Here is a 23,270-nt window from a genome sequence, read left to right as displayed (position 1 = left end):
ATATAATGATAGATTATTACAGGTAGCACCATATGTAGCTGTAATTCGACTTTGGAATTTTTAAAATGGCCGCCGTTACCATGGAAACTGCAATAATGTGAAAATTTTTAAAATGCTTCAAATTGAATGAAATTTTACAGAGATGTTAACGAGTGTATGTAGATTTGGAATTTGACTTTGGAATTTCCAAAATGGCCGCCGTTGCCATGGAAACAACAAAAATGCTAAATCTAGATTTGGTCCAATCTTTATGAAACTTGACAGTAATGTGACCTGTCATGTGTAGATGTGCCATCCGATTTTGGAATTTTTGAAATGGTTGCCGTTACCATGGAAACTGAAAAAATGTCAAAAAATTCAAAATGCTTCAAACTTAATGAAACTTTACACAAATGTTGACTGTCTTATGTAGATGTGGCAGTTGACTTTGGAATTTCTAAAATGGCCACCGTAACCATGGAAACACGAATGCCGAAATTTGAAAATTGGTCCAAATTTTATGAAACTTGTAAGTAAGGCGACCTGTCACGTGAAGATGTGATATCCGATTTGAAATTTCAAAATGGCAGCCGTTACCATGGAAACAGCAGAACAATGGTTGGGGGCCGTTTTGGCGACTTTTGTGTTAGCATCCTAACACAGGATTACTTGTTATTATTATTAGGTCTTTCCACTTTTCTGTGGAAAGACCTATTGGTTTTCTTCTGATTATTAGGTCTTTCCACTTTTCTGTGGAAAGACCTATTGGTTTTCTGCTGATTTTTAGGTCTTTCCACTTTTCTGTGGAAAGACCTATTGTATTTGTTCTGATTATTATTAGGTCTTTCCACTTTTCTGTGGAAAGACCTATTGTATTTGTTCTGATTATTATTATTATTTTTTTTTTTTTCCGCCACTTTTGAAATTTTTATTTCGCAATATGTCGCTTAGATATTTCTCATATTGTATCGTACAGTTTATGCGCTTATAAATTTCACCCTGCTAAGACGAACACTTTTCAATGTAAGAGTTAACTCCCTATTCACTGTTTATTAAGTGTGTGCATCTCCTTCGTAACAAAAAAAGATATCGACAAAATTCTTTTTCTAAATTGTTCGTTACATCCTCAGGAATTTTTGGCAAATTTGGATCAAAGGGATTCCATGAAATTTTATAGGAGTTATCTACCTTTACAAAATAAATTTGTCGGTTTGATTTTTTAACTCATAAACCTTTAACCATATAACCCTGAAACTTTTTTATTTGAGGTCCCTAGGTCCTAACTTAGAAAATGAGGTCAAGGTCAAAGGTCAAGGTCAAGTTCTAAATTTTGACTTTTGCTTATTTTTGCATTTTCTCAAACACTTTTAAAGGTATATATAAAAGAACAAGTGCAAAATGTTTGCTTTATTGTAATGAAGATATGTTACATTTGGTCTGAAACAATCCAATGTCATCTTATAGGAGTTACTGTCCCTGAAATGTTTAATTATAAGGTTAATTGATTATTACTTCTACTTGTTTCATTACAAAGCCATATGACCTTTTACAAAAGGTTGGGTGACATATGACCTTGAAAAATGACAACCGGAAGTGACCTTGAGAAAACCGGAAGTAGCCATTTTTGCCCTTTCTTCATGGAAAAGTACTCAGAATCCATATTTTTTATAATATAGATACATAAACTTCTCACTAATGACCACGAGTGACTTACGATCAACCGGAAGTGGCCAATTATCTCCTGTTTTACAGACTAAAGTATATAGAAACTATATATTTTTGGAATCAGTTCGAAAGAAGCTATCATATGAGACCGGAAGTGACATTTACTTCACCGGAAGTAATTAATTATCTTCCTTATTTCACTCAAAAGTAAATAAAAGCAATTAATTTATCGTATCAGAATGAGGAAACTTATGATTGGATGCAAATTTTAACTGTAAGTAAACAGGAACTAGCTTGTTTTAAATAACTTTGAAAATTGATGTGGAAAGACCTTCAATTGTTCTCTGAACAATTGGTTTTTAATTATTATTATTATTATTATTATTATTATTTTTTTTTTTTTCTTCCGCCAAATTTTGTTCTTGCGATAAATATTTGTTTCGCAATATGTCGCTTAGATATTTCTCATATTGTATCTTATAGTTTATGCGCTTTTAAATTTCACCCTGCTAAGCCGAACAATTATCTTTGTAAGAGTTATCTCCCTATTCACTGTTTTTCAAGTGTGTGCATCTCCTTCGTAACAAAAAAAGATATCGACAAAATTCTTTTGTAAACTGTTCGTTACATCCTCAGGAATTTTTGGCTAATTTCGATCGAAGCGATTCGATGAAATTTTATAGGAGTTATCTACCTTTATCGAATAAATTTGTCGTTATGTTTTTGTTACTCATAAACTGTAAGCCGTATACACCTATAGTCTTTATATTTGAGGTCCTTGGATCCTAACTTCGAAAATGAGGTCAAGGTCAAAGGTCAAGGTCATGTTCTGAATTTTGTCTTTTGCTTGTTTTTGCATTTTCTCCGATATTTTAAATGTTATATATTAAAGAACAAGTGCAAAATGTTTGTTATATTGTGATGAAGATATGATACATTTGGTCTGAGACAATCCAGCGACATCTTATTGGAGTTATTGCCCCTGAAATGTTTTATTTTAAGGTAAATTGATTATTACTTCATATTGGTACATGATAAAGCCATAAGATCTTTTGCAAAATGTTGGGTGACATATGACCTTGAAAAATGTCAACCGGAAAAGAACTTGATTGAACCGGAAGTAGTCATTTTTGCACTTATTTCATGTAGAAGTACATAGAAACCATATATTTTTTGAAAGGTCATACATTAATCTATCATTTGAGACCAGAAGTGACGTTTTATAAACCGGAAGTAGCATATTATCTCCCTTATTACAGGCATAAGTAAATATAAACCATATATTTTTGGAATCAGTGTAAATAAAGCTATCATATGAGACGGAAAGTGACATTTTCTAAACCGGAAGTAGCCAATTATCTCCTTTTTTACAGGCAAAAGTATATATAAATCATATATTTTTGGAATCAGTGTAACTAAATCTATCATATGAGACCGAAAGTGACATTTTCTAAACCGGAAGTAGCCAATTATCTCCCTTTTTACAGGCAAAAGTATATATAAACCATATATTTTTGGAATCAGTGTAAATAAAGCTATCATATGAGACCGGAAGTGACATTTTCTAAACCGGAAGTTGACAATTATCTCATTATTATAGGCAAAAGTCTATAGAAACCATATGCTTATTGAATCAGTATGAAGAAACCTATGATTGGACGCCAATAGTAGCTTTGAGTAAACCAGAATTAGCGTCTCATCAATTATTTAGAAAATTGATGTGGAAAGACCTTCAATTGTTCTTTGAACAATTGGTTTTTAATTTTTTTTTTTTTTTCTTCCGCCTAATTTTGTTCTTGCGATAAATATTTGTTTTCGCAATATGTCGCTTAGATATTTGGTATATGATATCGAACAGTTTATGCGCCTTTGAAATTTACCCTGCGAAACCAAATAATTTTCTTTGTAGGAGTAATCTCCACGAACACTGTTTTCCTTGTGCAAGCATCTCCTCCGTAACCGTAAAAGAAAGCGACAAATTTATTTTACCAAATTGCTCGTTATATCCTCAGGATGTTTTGTCCTATTTGACCGAAGTGATACGTAAACTCCATATGAGAGTTATTTCCCCTTCTGTATTTGACATAAGGGATATATAAATGTATAGCATGAATGGTAAGTGATAGAGACCTAAGGTATATTGATTTGAGTTCCTTGGTTCATTTAAATGAAATTGAGGCCAAGGTCAAAGGTCAAGGTCATATTCTAAATTTTGACTTTTCCTTGTTATTTGATCTCCTCTGTCACTTTTAAAATTACAAATTAAAGAACTAGTGCAAAATGTTTGCTTAATTGTGATTAAAATATGATACATTTGGTCTGAAATAATCCAATGATATCTTATATGAGTTATTGTCCCTGAAATGATTCAATTTAAGGTTAATTGATTATTACTCCAACTTGGTACATGATAAAGCCATAAGATCTTTTGCAAAATGTTGGGTGACATATGACCTTGAAAAATGTCAACCGGAAGTGACCTTGAGTGAACCGGAAGTAGTCATTTTTGCACTTATTTCATGTAGAAGTACATAGAAACCATATATTTTTTGAATGGTCATACATTAATCTATCATTTGAGACTGGAAGTGATATTCTATAAACCGGAAGTAGCATATAAACTCCCTTATTACAGGCATAAGTATATATAAACCATATATTTTTGGAATCAGTGTAAATAAAGCTATCATATAAGACCAAAAGTGACATTTTCTAAACCGGAAGTAGCCAATTATCTCCCTTTTTACAGGCAAAAGTATATATAAACCATATATTTTTGGAATCAGTGTGAATAAAGCTATCATATGAGACCGGAAGTGACATTGTCTAAACCGGAAGTTGACAATCATCTCCCTTATTTCAGGCAAAAGTCTATAGAAACCATATGTTTATTGAATCAGTATGAAGAAACCTATGATTGGACGCCAATAGTAGCTTTGAGTAAACCAGAATTAGCTTCTCATCAATTATTTAGAAAATTGATGTGATAATACCTTCAATTGTTCTTTGAACAATTGGTTTTTAATTTTTTTTTTTCTTCTGCCAAATTTTGTTCTTGCGATAAATTTTTACTTCGCAAGATGTCGCTTAGATGTTTCGTATATGATATCGAACAGTTTATGCACCTTTGAAATTGACCCTGCTTAACCGAATACTTTTCTTTGTAGGAGTTATCTCCCGGATCACTGTTTTCCTTGTGTGTGCATCTCCTCCGTAACCGTAAAAGAAAGCGACAAAATTATTTTACCAAATTGCTCGTTATATCCTCAGGATGTTTTGTCCAATTTTGACTGAAGCAATACATAAACTCCATATGAGAGTTATTTCCCCTTCTGTGTTTGACATAAGGGATATATAAATGTATAGCATGAATGGTAAGTGATAGAGACCTAATTGATTATTACTCCAACTTGGTACGTGATAAAGCCATAGGGTCTTTTGCAAACTGTTGGTTGACATATGACCTTGAAAAAAGTCAACCGGAAGTGATCTTGAGTGAACCGGAAGTTGTATTTTTTGCACTTATTTCATGGAAAAGTACCTAGAAACCATATATTTTTTGAATGATCATAGGTTAACCTATCATTTGAGACCGGAAGTGACATTTTATAAACCGGAAGTAGCATATTATCTTCCTTATTACAGGCATAAGTATATACAAACTATATATTTTTGGAATTAGTGTGAATAAAGCTATCATATGAGACCGGAAGTGACATTTTCTAAACCGGAAGTTGGCAATTATCTCCCTTATTTCAGGCAAAAGTATATAAAACCATTTATTTATTGAATCAGTATGAAGAAATCTATACTTTGACGCTATTTATAACTTTGAGTAAACCAGAAGTAGCTTCCTATCAATTATTTAGAAAATTCATGTGGAAAGACCTTCAATTGTTCTTTGAACAATTGGTTTTTAATTTTTTTTTTTTCTTCCGCCAAATTTTGTTCTTGCGATAAATTTTTGTTTCGGAAGATGTCGCTTAGATGTTTCGTATATGATATCGAACAGTTTATGCGCCTTTGAAATTGACCCTGCTTAACTGAATACTTTTCTTTGTAGGAGTTATCTCCCTGAATACTGTTTTCCTTGTGCGTGCATCTCCTACGTAACCGTAAAAGAAAGCGACAAATTTATTTTACCAAATTGCTCGTTATATCCTCAGGATGTTTTGTCAAATTTTGACCGAAGCGATACGTAAATTCCATATGAGAGTTATTTCCCCTTCTGTATTTGACATAAGGGATATATAAATGTATAGCATGAATGGTAAGAGATAGAGACCTAAGGTATATTGATTTGAGTTCCTTGGTTCATTTAAATGAAATTGAGGCCAAGGTCAAAGGTCAAGGTCATATTCTAAATTTTGACCTTTCCTTGTTCTTTGATCTCCTCTGTCACTTTTAAAGATACAAATTAAAGAACTAGTGCAAAATGTTTGCTTAATTGTGATTAAGATATGATACATTTGGTCTGAAACAATCCAATGATATCTTATAGGAGTTATTGTTCCTGAAATGATTCAATTTCAGGTTAATTGATTATTACTCCAACTTGGTACATGATGAAGCCATAGGGTCTTTTGCAAACTGTTGGTTGACATATGACCTTGAAAAAAGTAAACCGGAAGTGAACTGTAGTGAACCGGAAGTAGTATTTTTTGCACTTATTTCATGGAAAGGAAAAGTACCTAGAAACCATATATTTTTTGAATGATCATAGATTAACCTATCATTTGAGACCGGAAGTGACATTTTATAAACCGGAAGTAGCATATTATCTTCCTTATTACAGGCATAAGTATATACAAACTATATATTTTTGGAATCAGTGTGAATAAAGCTATCATATGAGACTGGAAGTGACATTTTCTAAACTGGAAGTTGGCAATTATCTCCCTTATTTCAGGCAAAAGTATATAGAAACCATTTATTTATTGAATCAGTATGAAGAAATCTATACTTTGACGCTATTTATAACTTTGAGTAAACCAGAAGTAGCTTCCTATCAATTATTTAGAAAATAGATGTGGAAAGACCTTTAATTGTTCTTTGAACAATTGGTTTTCAATTTTTATTATTTTTCTTCCACACATTTTGTCCGCGCGAGTTCTTGGAATCCAATGGAACAATGTTGATGGAACTTAACTATAATGAGGACCCCCATGTAAATTTGTGCACCTTGATATGGAATGGTAAAAAATGGCCGCCGTTTCCATGGAAACAGCAAAAATGCGAAAACAATCATAGTGTTCCAAACTGGAAGAAACTCCACAAGAATGGTAACTGGCATGTGCTGATTTGCAGTTTGACTTAGGAATTTTCAAAATGGCCGCCGTTACCATGGAAACTGCAAAAATGTCAAAAATATCAAAATGCTCCAAACTTATTGAAACTTTACAAAAATGTTAATCAGCATGTGTAGATGCACTCTTTGACTTTGGAATTTTCAAAATGGCTGCCGTTACCCTGGCAATAGGGGAAGGGTGCCATCCGTTATTGCTAGCAATTACAAATCTAGTTATTTTTATTATTCTTCCACCTTATTTTGTCCTGCAGTTTTTTTGGAGCCAATGGAAGCAATCTTAATGATAGTTAACTATAATGAGGAACACAAAATTTCTGGTTGCAGTAGGTCTTAAGAACATTAAAAATGGCTGTCGTTACCATGGAAACGGCACAAATGTGAAAAAATCCAGTTTTTGGTTTTGGTGAATTATTTGGAGATGCTTAAACTTAGAATCATTATATTTTAATACCATGTAGGTGCCCACTATATACTGGTTTTGGATGATTTTGGCAATCATTGAAACTACTATGTTGCCATGGAAACTACATCAAAAATTTCAAAAATATCAAAATGCTCAAAATGTTTTGAAACTTCACAGTAACGATAAACAACATTGGTAGATGTGGAACTTGGCGTTGGAATTTCCAAAATATCTGCCGTTACCATGGAAACAATGCAAAAAGGTCAAAATGCTCCAAAAACTTAAGGGTTTGGTAAATAATTTTGGTATGCTTTAACTTAAAATCATCAAATTGTTATACAATATAGTTGTCTATTATATACAGGTTTTGAATGATTTTGACTATCATTGGAACTACTTCGTTACCATGGATACAGGAGCAAAAATTTCAAAATTTTCAGAATGCTTCAAACTCAATGAAATTTCATAATAATGTTGAGTGTCATGTGTGGAAACGGCAATTAGCGTTGGAATTTCCAAAATGGCTGCCGTTACCATGGAAACAATGCAAAAAAGGTCAAAATGTGAAATTTTTGAAAATGCTTCAAATTTTCTGAAAATTTACAGAAAGATGTATTGCCATGCATATGTGTGCATTCTCTGTTTAAAATTTTTGAAATGGGTGCCATTTAGTGGCAATGGGGGGAAGGGTGACATCCGCTATTGCTTGCAATGGCAAATCTAGTTATTTTTATTCTTCCACACTTTTTGTCCAATCTAGTTCTCAGAATTGAATGGACCAATCTTGATGGAACTATGCTATAATGTTGACCTTCATGTGAAGTTGTGCACCTGACTTTGGAATGTGCAAGATTGCCACGGTTATCATGGAAACTAAAAAAAATGTTAAAAAAAATCAAAATTCTAAATCGTTTGATATAAAAGCCAACCCATTGAAACTTTAAACTGACTCTATGGGAAAAAAAATCAAAGCAGCATTTTCTTAAGGAATATTAGATCAAACTCAATAAAACTTCATGAATATATAACATGGCATAAGTCAATGTTGCAACTGTTGTTGGAGTTTTCGAAAAGCACACCGTAACCATGGAAACGGCAAAAATGTCCAAAAAATTTCAAAATGATCCAAACTTAATGAAACTTAAAATAATTGTTGACTGGTGAGAAAAGATGAGTCTTTTGAACTTGAAATTTCCAAACTGGCCGTCGTTGCCATGGAAACTGCAAAAATGTGAAAAATTGAAAAATGCTCCAAATTTCCTGAAAATTTACAGACAAATAAATTGTGATGTATTTATGTGCATTGACTGTTTTAAATTTTCAAAATGGCTGCAGTTTAGTGGCAATGTGGGAAGGGTGCCATCCGCTATTGCTTGCAATGGCAAATCTAGTTATTATGGCACCCTTAACGGAGTTGGGTTTGACATATTGTTATTCTACGTTTCTTTTTTTTCTTATAATGTCACCCGATCGGCAATGTCGGGTGACATATTGTTTTTCCTCCGTTTCTTTTTTTTTTATTATTATGTCACCCGATCGACAATGTCGGGTGACACATTGCTTTCCTCCATTTCTTTTTTTTTTTATTATTATGGCACCCTCAACGGAGTTGGAGTGACATACTGTTATTCTACGTTTCTCTTTTTTCTTATTTTTCTTCCACACATTTTGTCCGCGCTGAACGGACCAATGTTTATGGAACTCAACTACAATGAGGAACCTCATGTGAAGTTTTGCACCTCGCTATGGAATGGTAAAACATGGCTGCCGTTTCCATGGAAACAGCAAAAATGCCAAAAAAATAAAAATGCTCCATTTTAATAAAACTTTACAATGTTAATTGGCATGTGTAGATGCTCTTCGACTTTGGAATTTTCAAAATGGCGGCCGTTACCATAGCAATGGGGAACGAGGGTGCCATCGGTTATTGCTCGCAATTACAAATCTAGTTATTATTTTTCTTGCGCAAATTTCGTCCGCGCGAGTTCTTGGAATCCAATGGACCAATGTTGATGGAACTCTACTATAATGAGGACCCCTATGTAAAGCTGTGCACCTTGCTATGGAATGGTAAAAAATGGCCACCGTTTCCATGGAAACAGCAAAAATGCCAAAAAAATCAAAGTGTTCCAAACTGGAAGAAACTTCACAGGAATGGTAACTGGCATGTGCCTATTTGCAGTTTGACTTCGGAATTTTCGAAATGGCTGCCGTTACCATGGAAACTGCTAAAATATCAAAAATTCTAACTCTTCCGTTATAAGACCCAACTGGATGAAACTTAATGAAAATGTTACCCAGTATGCAAAGATGCCAAGACAATATTTGGATACTCCAAAATGGCCGCCGTTGTCATGGAAACTGGGGGCAAGTTTAACATTGACCCTATGGGAAAATGCAAAAAATCAGCATTTTCTTAAAGAGTATTTCACCAAAGTCAATGAAACTGTATTGATATATAACATGAAATGTGGCAATGAGATGTCTGCTTTTAGAATTTTGGAATTATCCACTGTAACCATGGCTGCAGCATAAATGTCCAAAATTTCAAAAAAAATCAAAATGCTGCAAACTGGATGACACTTTACAGAAATGGTAACTGGCATAGGCAGAGTTGCATTTTGAAGTTGGAATTTTCAAAATGGCCACCGTAACCATGGAAACAGCAAAAATGTTCAAAATTTTAAAATGCTCCAAACTTAATGAAACTTTACAAAAAGGATAATTTGCATGTGTAGATGCACCCTTTGACTTTGGAATTTTCTAAATGGCTGCCACTCACCTGGCAACGGGGGAAGGGTGCCACCCGCTATTGCTTGCAATTGCAAATCTAGTTATGGCACCCTCAACGGAGTTGGGGTGACAAATTGTTATTGTTCGTTTCTTTTTTTTCTTTTTATTATTATTATGTCACCCTGACGGAGGTCGGGTGACATATTGTTATTGTTCGATTCTTTTTTTTATTATCCTTATTCCACACTTTTTGTCCAGCTTAGTCTCGGAATTGAATGGACAAATTGTGATGGAACTATACCATAATGTAAACCACCATGTGTAGTTGTGCACCTGACTTTAGAATAAAAAAAATGGCTGCCATTGCCATGGAAACAGCAAAAGTGTGAAAGATAGAAATGTGTTCCAATTTATATTAAACTTCTATGATATTAAGAGACTCGTGCAGACTTCAACATGGAATATTTTTATTTCAACTGGGGGGTATCCTTGGAATAATTTGAAGGGGTGAATTTTTCATGGAACATTCCAGAACATTAGTGTTAAAATAGGTCTACAGACATTAAATGTAATATGATGGTATATTATTATGGGGAAAACAATATGCAGCAGTAGTTTGACTTTGGAATTTTTAAAAAAGGACGGCCGTTACCATGGAAACAGCAAAATAATAAAAAATATCAAAATGCTCAAAATTCCTTGGAATTTAAAACAGATAGATCTGTTGTCATGCATAAATCTGCATTCACTGATGGAAAATTTCGAAATGGCTGCTGTTTAGTGGCAATTGGCAGACCAGGGTGACATCCGCTATTGCTTGCAATGGCAATTCTAGTTATTATTATTTTTATTCTTCCACACATTTTGTCCATGCTATTTCTCGGGACTGGTCAGACCCATGTTGATGGAACTATACCATGATATGAACCATCATGTGAATACGTGCAAGAGACATTGGAATGGTTCAAAATGGCCGCCGTTACCATGGAAACTGCAAAAATGTTAAAAAAAGCTCAAAATTCTAAATCTTTCGTTATAAGAGGCAACCTCTTGAAAGTTTATGTAAATGTTGGCAGTGGTGCCCTAAGGTACCAACAGTACTTTGAATTTTCAAAATGGCTGCCATTGCCATGGAAACTGGAGAGAAGTTTAACATTGATCCTATGGGAAAAACCATCAAAGCAGCATTTTCTTAAGGATTATAAGATCAAACTGAAACAAGTTTCATGAATATATAACATGGCATAAGTCAATGCTGAAACTGTTGTTGGAATTTTCGAAATGGACACAGTTACCATGAAAACAGCAAAAATGTCAAAAAATCTCAGAATGCTTCAAACTTAATGATACTCATTATAAATGGTAAATGGCAAGTAAAGATAAGACTTTAGACTTCGGAATTTCCAAAATGGCCGCCGTTGCCATGGAAACTGCAAAAATGTGAAAAATTGAGAAATGCTCAAAACTATCTGAAAATTTACAAACAAATATGTTGTAATGTATTTATGTGTAAATACTGTTTTAAATTTTAAAAATGGCTGTAGTTAAGTGGCAATGTGGGAAGGGTGCCATCCGCTATTGCTGACAATGGCAAATCTAGTTAAGTCGCCAAAACGGAGTTTTGGGGACTTTATGTTTTTGTCCCGTTTCTAATTATTATTATTATTTTTATTCTTCTTAACCCTAATTTGTCCGACCATTTTCTTCCAAGCCTTAAATGATGGAAACTTTATATTTGGTATGATGATGGGGTAGTATCCCTAGGGGTGCATTCACTATTTTTTATTTCAAATGGGGGTCAACTTGGCACTATTTGGGGGCCGGAACATGGGTGGGGTCATTTTTCGACTATTGATTCGCTACTGGTAGAACCTTTAAGTTTTGTGTAATACAAGAGACCGATGTCCAGGTGTCCATTCCACATTTTTTATTTCAGCCCGGGGTCATCTTGGCATTATTTTAGGGGGTCAATTTTCATGGAACATTCTAGAACAATAGTCATGTGATTAGTCATGTGATAGTGTTGAATTATTCCTATGTACTTTTTATGTTATATAATGATAGATTATTACAGGTAGCACAATGTGTAGCAGTATATCGACTTTGGAATTTTTAAAATGGCCGCCGTTACCATGGAAACTGCAAAAATGTGAAATTTTTTTTTAAATGCTTCAAATTTGATGAAATTTTACAGAGATGTTAACAATGTATGTAGATTTGGAATTTGACTTTAGAATTTCCAAAATGGCCGCCGTTGCCATGGAAACAACAAAAATGCGAAAAATCTCTAGATTTGGTCTAATCTTTATGAAACTTGACAGTAATGTGGCCTGTCATGTGTAGATGTGTCATCCGACTTTGGAATTTTCAAAATGGCTGCCGTTACCATGGAAACTGCAAAAATGTCAAAAAAATTCAAAATTCTTCAAACTTAATGAAACTTTACACAAATGTTGACTGTCTTATGTAGATGTGGCATTTGACTTTGGATGTTCAAAAATGGCCACCGTAACCATGGAAACACGAATGCCTATATTTGAAAATTGGTCCAATTTTTATGAAACTTGTAAGTAATGTGACCTGTCACGTGTAGATGTGATATCCGACTTTGAAATTTCAAAATGGCTGCCGTTACCATGGAAACAGCAGAACAATGGTTGGGGGCCGTTTTTGGCGATTCTGGGGGCAAGTTTTACATTGACCCTATGGGAAAATGCATAAAACCACCATTTTTTTAAAGAGTATTTGACCAAAGTCAATGAAACTGTATTGATATATAACATGACATGTGGCAATGAGATGTCTGCTTTTAGAATTTTGGAATTATCCACTGTAACCATGGAAACAGCAAAAATGTTCAAAATTTAAAAAAAAATTAAAATGCTGCAAACTGGATGAAACTTTACAGAAATGGTAACTGGCATAGGCAGAGTTACATTTTGAAGTTGGAATTTTCAAAATGGCTGCCATAACCATGGAAACAGCAAAAAAGTTCAAAATTTCAAAATGCTCCAAACTTAATGAAACTTTACAAAAATGATAATTTGCATGTGTAGATGCACTCTTTGACTTTGGAATTTGCTAAATGGCTGCCGCTCACCTGACAATGGGGGAAGGGTGCCATCCGCTATTGCTTGCAATGGCAAATCTAGTTAGGTCTTTCCACTTTTCCGTGGAAAGACCTATTGTTTTTCTTCTGATTACTATTATTATTTTTTATCTTCCGCCTAATACTTTTTCCTTTGCTGTTTTTTTGTTTCGCAAGATGTCGCTTAGACATATGGTATATGATATCGAACAGTTAATACGCTTTTGAAACTGACACCGCGTAACCAAAAACTTTTCGATGTAAGAGTTACATCCCCGAACACTGTTTTTCTTGTTATTACTTATATGTCGCAACCACACAAGAAACCGACTAATTTATTTTACCAAATTGCTCGTTATAGCCTCAGAATTATTTGGTTAACTTTGACCGAAGCTATCCGGAGACTCCATATGAGAGTTATTTCCCCTTATGCATTTGGTATAAGTGATGTGCATTTGTAACTGAAAAACCATAACTTATAGAGACCAGAGGTCTTTTGATTTGAGGTCCTCGGTCCAAAAAAAAGAAAATAAGGTCAAGGTCAAAGGTCAAGGTCATATTCTAAATTTTGATTTTGGCTTGTTATCACTTATTTTCAGAGATTGTATAAGATATCGACAAAATATTTTTACAGAATTGTTAGTTGCGACATGTCGTAACACGTAAATTTTAGTTGAAAGGGTACATATACATTTAATGGGAGTTTTCACCCCTTTTATATCTAATATTAGCTGTATGGTAATATAACTCATTACCAATATATAGTAGAGACCTAGAGTGTTTTGATTTGAGGCCCTTGTTTCATGACCTTGAAATTGGGGTCAAGGTCAAAATTTGAAATTGACGTTCTAGATTTCGACCCTTGCTTTAACTTTTAATGTATGCCTGATAAAGCTATGGTACTTTGTGCATTAAGTTGCAAGTCATATGACCTTGAAAAAATCTACCGGAAATGACCTTTTGTAAACCGGAAGTAGCTATTTCTTGTCCATATTTAATGTAAAAGTACATAGAACCATATATTTTTGGAATCAGTGTCAAGTAAACTATCAAATGATACCGGAAGTGACCTTTTTCAAACAAGAAGTAACAAATTATCTCCCTTATTTCAAACAAAAATGTATAGAAACCATATATTTTTAAATTCAGCGTATAATAAGCTATCATTTGGCGCTGAAATATACATTTCTAACCGAGTTTTAATATTTTTCACATCAAAATATATCGTTTCGGGTGGAAAGACCTTCAATTGTTTTCTGAACAATTAGTTTTTAATTTTTATTATTTTTCTTCCACACTTTTTGTCCGCGCTAGTTCTCAGAATTGAACGGACCAATGTTGATGGAACTCAACTATAATGAGGACCCCCATGTGAAGTTGAACACCTTGCTATGGAATGGTAAAATATGGCCGCCGTTTCCATGGAAACATAAAAAATGCGAAAAAAATCAAAGTGTTCCAAACTGAAAGAAACTTCACAGAAATGATAACTGGCATGTGCTGATTTGCAGTTCGACTTTGGAATTTTCAAAATGGCCGCCGTTAGCATGGAAACCACAAAAATGTCCAAAATTTCAAAATGCTCCAAACTTAATGAAACTTTACAGAAATGTTAATTTGCATGTGTAGATGCACTCTTTGACTTTGGAATTTAAAAAATGGCTGCCGTTACCCTGGCAATGGGGGAAGGGTGGCATCCGTTATTGCTATTAATTACAAATCTAGATATTATTTTTATTCTTCCACACATTTATCCACGCTAGTTCTCGGAATTGAATGGACCAATCTTGATGGAACTATGCTATAATGTTGACCGCCATGGGAAGTTGTGCACCTGACTTTGGAATGTGCAAGATTGCCACGGTTACCATGGAAACTAAAAAAAATGTTAAAAAAAATCAAAATTCGAAATCTTTTGTTATAAGAGCCAACCCATTGAAACGTTATGCAAATGTAGCCAATGGTGCCCTAAGGTACCAACAGTACTTAGAAATTCCAAAATTTAGTCTCTTCCTTAATGGATGGCATTCTCCTGTATGTGGCATCGTTACTAAATCTTTGTGCTGAGGCAGTCTCACTGGCAAAGAAATTACAATTATATTAGCAAAGAAAACCAACTCTGGGCAGGCCAAAAAGGAATAATCAAAATAGCCTTCTCAACTTTATCATTAAGAATTTTCATTATAATTTCCCCAACAAGGAAAAAGGTAGAAAAATGTACGGTCTTAATTCAGACCTTGAAAAATTAAAAGCATCTACAAAAGTAGCTTGTGGGTCAAAAGACCAAGAAACAAATCTAGGAATTGGAAAACGTGAAGCAAACAAATCAATGTTACTATTCATCAGGACGTTTGAAGGGGGACAATCAGAATTCTAGATTTTTTTTAAGACAATTATTAAAGGAACAATCGGGAATATATCGGTTTTTCCAGGGGATCTTTAATTAAAAATTAAAAATAAACAATGAATATTTTTGTTATTAAATTTTACATCCAATTATCTGTGAATTAACTTATCATAGTAAGGTTAATAATAAAAATCATAAAATATAAAATAACAAAAATTCGTAAAAACAAAAGATTCAAAATAGAAAAGAAGCGATGAGAAGTAATTTTTTATTATTTGTACTCATATAGGGAAACACCTTGCATGTTGAATTTTCTGGTTAAATAACTTTTATATCATCTATTTTCTTGAGTTTTCGATAAAAAAAAAAACATGATGATTTCAACCTTCCCATTTGGTAAATAGTCAAGTTTTAAGCATTTTTCTTTAGAACTTCACAACATATTTGTGAATATCCTCTAAAGGAAGTTTTCAAAGACACGTTAGTTTTAGATCGAAGACGAAAAAGACTTGATTATCCGCAAATTTGATATAATTTATATTTTTCAATCTACAACTAAGGGAAGTAATTCAACCAAAAAGACCGAGGTCACGTGGTGCACATCCTACGAGTAAAGTACTTAGGATTTTGCCATATGGGGGGCGTTATAAATAAAGGTTATTATTGATCTTAGAATTTTAACTACAAAAAAGTTCACAATTGGGCTTTATCTTCGGGCGGTAGGTTTTTGTGGGGGGGGGGGGGGGGGGGTCCTGCTCCTGTTATAAAGGGTATTACTCTTGCTAATTGTTTATTATAATATGAAGCTATTCGTCTCCATTTCTTCCAATGTAAATTTCCTTTTAGCTATAGGAATTTTGTGATAATTTTTTTTATAAGTATTGGTTCTTTGATTTGAATTTTAGTTAGAGTTCAAGTTAACATTGTAATCACACATTCATAAATTGACAATTTACATACAATGAATTTATCGTTAGAATATGCGAGATTAAAACCAATGCGACAACAAAATTGTCGACACTTTAAGCGGGTCAAATACTGTCTTCAACAATAAATTGTAGATCTTGCTTTTACATAAAACGTTTTGAAGGATAGTCAAATCTTTCTGTGTAAATAAAGAACAATATAGATTTATTGGGGAAGTTAATTTACACGTGCAGAAATTTAATCTTTTTTATATGGTATTTTGCCTCTATATTGCTTACAGTAATCATTTTTTTACCGTTCAACATTTAGGGAATTATCCTTAAAATCTATTATCTTTGCATAATAGATCTATTGAATTATGTTCGTTTTTAAATCACTGCGTCTCGTGTTTTTGTGTCAAATATCAATTTATTAATTTGTATTTTGAAGCAATTCTAAAATATTTCGTTTGCTCTCCTTTATAATTTGTTTTGGCAGTGAGCGAACTAATGTTATCCAGTACTATTTATGCCGTTGATGTATATTATAGGAGAAGGGTCTGAGAAAGGTTAAAGCAGCCCTACCTATATTGAAACAATCAGCCTGTTTTGGAAACTACGATGCGATGTTTATGGTGTCGGTAATATTAAACAATGGTATAGGAGTGAAAGCTGATGAAATACAGGTATTGCTACTACTATGGTTACATTTTTAAACAAATCATTTCATTTCAAAAATATTTGTGAATGCAACATCCAATCAGCGTTATTAAAAAATCACTTATTTATCTTTAAAGCAGCAAAAGGATCTCTTGTATGTTCAATCAAAAGTGTGGATGAATAATTTGTAAATGCATTTCATTATTTTTAGGTAAGGGATCATTTTTAAAGTCGATCTTTCCTTTTTTTTTTGGTTTTGAATTATCAGTCTGTTTTTATGTAAATAATTATTCGTCTTAAGCTGTCGAATGCAATGGCTATGAAAGTTCCTGGTGAAACAGGCACCCGACGACACAAAACATCAAAAGCCATCTTGAGGTGTCTGATGACATACTGACTTCTTTTTGTTTTAATATAAAATTCTTAGCTTTTTGTTTAAAGAAGGCTATTCCAGAAAGATGTGTAATGTGTACTAAAGTCTGTATTATACAATGGAAAAGACGGAATATGTGTATCAGTTATATTATTACATTTTTTACCAATAAGTTGGTGTCGATATTGGTGGACCGTCAGTCCCTATGGGTAGAATCCACCGAGTAAGCTAGTGATTCGGTACTGCAATGATTTAAATGATATATTCTTAGTATAAAATTTCCTACTCACTCAAGCAAAGAATTTTGATAACGGTTAATAAGCTCTTATGTATTATTCTTCCTTATCGGTTTTACTCGAACGTACTTGTTAAAGTTTATTCAAGACACAAGTGCCATTCGCACTTCCATTGGTATCCTACATTGAATTTAGAAATACCGGTATGGGATTCCTTTAATAGTTTAAGATATGAAAGGTGTGTGACCATAGAAATACTTAAACTTTTATTTGTACAAAATATTTGATTAAAGAATTTGCAGCAATTTTCATTCATAGTTCAATTTCATGAGGCAATGTTCAAAATTATTTATCGATTCTAATGGTCTGATATGTGAGTTTTCTGTTTTTATCTATTCCAGAGCCAGGCATACCTTCTACTCGCTGCAAGGGGCCAACATCGTCTTTCATCACTGTGCCTTGGTCACAAACATATGTATGGTTTAGATGGAGTGCCAGTAGATAAAGAGCAAGCTTACCGTAAGTGCAACTTTACAACTTCAATGCACATGCAAATTTGGAAAGACTACATAATAAACAGCTGCGCCATGAGCGCATGATACACCCGTCGTCTTGTGTGTGAATTTTTATGCAATAAGCATAAATAGTTTCTGACATACGGCGTGACATGCGAAAACCCCCTTTTTTTTTTTACAAAAAACTCAATATCTCTAAAATAAAATTTTGAATCAAACCAAAAAGTATACAGATCTTAAGATTAATATAACTAAGAAGTGTGTAAAATTTTAAGCAATAATCATAAATCGTTTTTGAGATACGGCGCGACATGTGAAAACCCCCCTTTTAAAAAAAAAATCAATATCTCAAAAATAAAATTTTGAATCAAAACCAAAAAGTATACAGATCTTTAGATTAATATAACTAAGAAGTGTGTAAAATTTTAAGCAATAATCATAAATTGTTTTTGAGATACGGCGTGACATGTGAAAAAACCCTCCCCCTTTTTTTACAAAATACTCAATAACTCAAAAATAAAATTTTGAATCATCACCAAAAAGTATACAGATCTTAAGGTTAATATAACTAAGAAGTGTGTAAAGTTTTAAGCAATAATCATAAACTGTTTTTGAGATACGGCGCGACATGTGAAAAACCCCTCCCCCTTTTTTTAACAAAATACTCAATATCTCTAAAATAAAATTTTGAATCATCACCAAAAAGTATACAGATCTTAAGATTAATATAACTAAGAAGTGTGTAAAGTTTTAAGCAATAATCATAAATTGTTTTTGAGATACGGCGCGACATGTGAAAAAAAACACACACCTGTTTTAGTTACTAAGTCCCGTAACTCAAAAAGTTTTAATCTTATTTTCACCAAAAAGTATACAGATCGTTTGACCATCATAAGAAACAACTATGTTAAGTTTCATGAAATTTGGATAAGTCATTCTCAAGTTACGGTGCGACATGTTTACGCCGGACAGACAGACGGACAGACAGACGGACGGACGCCGGACATTTGTATAACATAATACGTCCCGTCAAAAATTTGACGGGCGTATAAAAAAATCGTTTTTTAGTTAAAGTTGTTTATGCAAAATAGCATGTACATGTACCGCAAGTGCAACTTACAACTACAATGTGCATGTACATTTGGAATGAACATACATGTATAAAAAAATCGTTTTAAGCTATATCAGTATATGCAATCTAGCATATATATGTACATGTAAGATTTGTTACTTATCTAATATATGCGAGCATACTTTAACATGTACTATAACATGCCGTTATAACCATAGCATGCTTAATTATCGTACTGTGACCAGTTATACTGCAATTATTGTAGAATAATGAATATATATCACTACACGAAATCCCGGATTTGAAGAGGTATGCAAATGTTATGTAAATGTATTCAGAGACCGACATTTACATATATTTACAAACCGCTGCACTTAGTTTATCTTGTCTTTACATGCAGTAAATATCAACATTTCGTGTGCTATACCCTCCTATGGGCGGTTATGAGAGACCGCGGTTTATAAAATATATTAACACCTAATCAAACCATTTTAAAGTTTATAATTTGCATATATTTATGACCATCTCAAAACGTTCGCAAACATATGTATTTGTATACCTCTGCAAATGGAAATCTTTGTCATGTATTTTTCTATGATGTAAATTTATCCGCAAATGTGTGTCTTTGTCTAGGTAGCAAAGCATCATCATTCACATAGTTTTATAAGGGTTATAAAGTGTAAGATGCATCTTCATTTGCCTGGTATGTAAACCAATTTAAAACGAGAACTTTATAGAGGGGTGTAAAGCATCATTTCCTTTAATCTGCAGAGACCTGTCAAATGTATTGTAAAGTAATATTGTTGTTAGTCTTTATAGTCGACTGAAATGTATGTCAAATCAGAACATATCAAAAGCCTTTGAACATATTCCTAAATGTATGGTAAATACATAGATTTGCAGACAATTTGTTTAATTAAGAAATGTGGTCAAATGATAATATCCATGACATGTGTAAATATATTGGGCATATGTAACTTTGAATACATATGCAAAGAAATGATAAAGAAAGATATTTCAGACAGCTAGAAATGTATGTGTAAATATATTGGGCATATGTAACTTTGAATATGTATGCAAAGATATTATAAAGAAAGATATTTAAGACAGCTGGAAATGTATGGTAAATAGTTATATTTGCTTTTAATTTGCTGATATATTTGAAAGGTGCAGATTATATGGACAAATATTGCCATAGCTTTACTGGTCAATCTATGATATGACAAATATAGCTGCTTTGGGATTGGTTTTGCCATATTGGTTATATCATTTATTATACATGTATTTTAATAATTTCGTTTTAATAAAAAAAAAAATCGGGTCTACAAAATCGGTTCTTGATCTCTTCTCTATTTGATGCACTGCGTGAATTTCTTTATCCATCAAAATCTTCTATTCTCGGGAAGTTATGATGGTTCATTCGCATAGCATAAAACGATCGTTTCCTTTGAGTATCTCTTTGAAACTTTTGGAATTGCACGAGTCATGATTCACTCTGTTTATAAAACATAGAATGTATTGTTTTAAAAAGAGACATATACTACAATATGTATTATATGTTACTGCAGATACATATATACTATATATATATATGTCTCTGGTTACTGGTAGAAATAATACACATATACAAATTAAGCCTATACAATACTAGATATGCGGCCTCAGTATCAAATTTAAAATCGGTAACATTCGGAAGGTTATCGAGCGATTTATCAAGTTTTTATAAAAAGTCCAAGTTTCTGAAATAGTCTAGAAATATTCCTTCATCGGTAGATTAGTTGCCACATAATATTTGACACAAAACACATCTTGAGAGAATGTTTTTTTTTAAGAATCAGCTAGTTTGCACACATATATAAACGTTAAATCTATTGAAGAATATTTGTAACATTTGTTTTCCTTATCCGTTAAGTCCAGTCACGAGATGTTGAACTCCGTGTGCTTCATGAAGCGTCCTCTGCAAAAACTTTCTTGTGTGTGAGAAAGAAAGTTAAAAATTACAAACAAAGAACCAGTGAGTCACGTGTCATAATTGACACACAATTTACCAATGAAATCAAACAAAATCGATAGATAATATCATTCCATCGACGAGACGTCGCCCTTCCTCCGATCAACGGGGTTTTTCAGCAGTTAAGTGTGACAATTATCACCTTTTACAGAAAGATCTGGTCCGAAAAGATCAATGGAAGACCACCGCTAGTATCAATATTCATCAATATAATAAGACACAAATAATTATCATTTCTTTATGATTTATAAATTGTCTTAAAACAATGCTCCCGTTGTCATTTGATTGTGTTGTTTTTAAATACGCAAAACTAAAATAAGTTATCGAACTATCAGTCCTTCGATATCTCATTTACCGCCTATTTTATTCCAAAATTTTTCAGTGTTCATATGTACTTTAACAGGAATCGTTTTTTTTTCTATCATGATCAAATAAGTTGGTTTTTTTTGGGTTTTTTTTCTTTGCAATAATTACATTAAACATATACATTGCACACATTTTAATTGAAATAACATTGAAACAAGATTGAAGGTTATATAAGTCACAAAATTGATGTGTCGAAGTAAATTTGTTTTAACATAATTCAAGAAGATTTGTAAACGACAAAATACATATTACACTAATGTTAATAGGGGCTCGTATCATGGAAAACCTATCTTTTAAAAATATAAGGCAATTGTACCCTGTACAACAAGACGAAGTCTAGACTAATAGTTTTAGCGGAAATGTATATGATTCTTGTTTGAATAATGGAAAATCTTCCACTTCATTCTTATACATATTTTACGCAAAGTCTTAAAAATAACTACATCTATCATTTGTCCTTTTAACAGCCGAGTCTAAAACATGTATCATTGTACTTGCTTTCAATACAGGCGGAAAATAAGGAAAGAGGGGCAACATACATAAACTAACGTTATTGTTAAATCGCATTGATAAGTGTTTAAAACTCTAAATATGTTGAATATTAAAGAATATTTTCCAATAAAAAAATAAAACAAAAAAGGTGACAAGCCCCTGTACATGTGTCTATATATATTTCTAGGCACATTTCTGATTTTACAATAGACAATAGACAATACTTTATTATTAAACCTCAGACACATAGGTGTACAAGAGGACATCGTATATACACGTATACACATGTTTATACTCAATACATTTACACAACACATAATAATGCATTACAATCTTTAACTCGCATCATGCTTATCGTTGAAGCTGTTTATATTAATTCCTTTGGTCCCCGGCGGATAAAAGTATTCGTCCCATTGGCTACCATACGACATCTTTTATTTTACATACAACTCCTCCGTTCACGATGTTGTAATACCTATGCAGGTTGAACTTCAATTTAAAGGTTTTACTATTGAAGTTTTAGTTCTTTGGGTACCAAAAGTAACCTTAATAATTTAATTACTTTGTAATTAGTTAATTATGTAAGTTGCAAATCTGCAAGAATCTATCAATGCGAATGCATATATATTTAAATGCCTATTCAAAATGTGAGGTTAGTTCATAAATTAATAGACATTTTAAAAAATGCTTCAAAAATAAAAAAATCACAGGTGGCTCAAATGTAAAAAGAAATGTTAAAGTGAATTGCTTTTGGCAAGAGACGCACACTCATTTCATGATTGTATCTACTAATCAACTTTGATGGAGGGTTGTCTCATTGGCACTCATACCACATCTTCTTATATCTACATGAGTTATGGACTAGTACTGCACCCGTATTAAGTAGCATTGGGGGTCGCATGTCATAGTCCAGGTACTAGCAACAGTGATTTTTTGTATTGTATTTATTTTGTGTTTGTGTATGTTTGTTTGTTTGTTTGTTTTGTTTTTTTTTTTTTGGGGGGGGGGGGGGGGGGTATGTGAAATACTGCTTTCCTGCGATGCATCTACTTGTTAAGTTTAGGTTCTAGTTTGTTAGGACAACAGTTATGCGCTGGAAAAAACTGAAGTTGCTATT

General features: G+C 33.0%; 1 protein-coding gene across 1 annotated transcript in view; it reads left to right on the top strand.

Annotated features, from left to right (window-relative positions):
* The window catches only part of LOC127701138 (protein sel-1 homolog 3-like), a 247,608-nt gene that overhangs the window by 90,183 nt on the left and 134,155 nt on the right, over window positions 1–23,270 (top strand). The window contains exons 10-11 of the mRNA XM_052204939.1: window positions 16,980–17,114; window positions 18,099–18,216. Of these exons, the coding sequence (XP_052060899.1) occupies window positions 16,980–17,114; window positions 18,099–18,216 (253 nt within the window). The remainder of the gene's footprint in view (window positions 1–16,979; window positions 17,115–18,098; window positions 18,217–23,270) is intronic.

This window comes from Mytilus californianus, unplaced genomic scaffold (genome assembly GCF_021869535.1).
Source record: "Mytilus californianus isolate M0D057914Y unplaced genomic scaffold, xbMytCali1.0.p SCAF_5, whole genome shotgun sequence".
NCBI classification, from domain to species: domain Eukaryota; kingdom Metazoa; phylum Mollusca; class Bivalvia; order Mytilida; family Mytilidae; genus Mytilus; species Mytilus californianus.
Note: the sequence above shows the minus strand (reverse complement) of the source record. Positions and strands in the feature narration are given on the sequence as shown.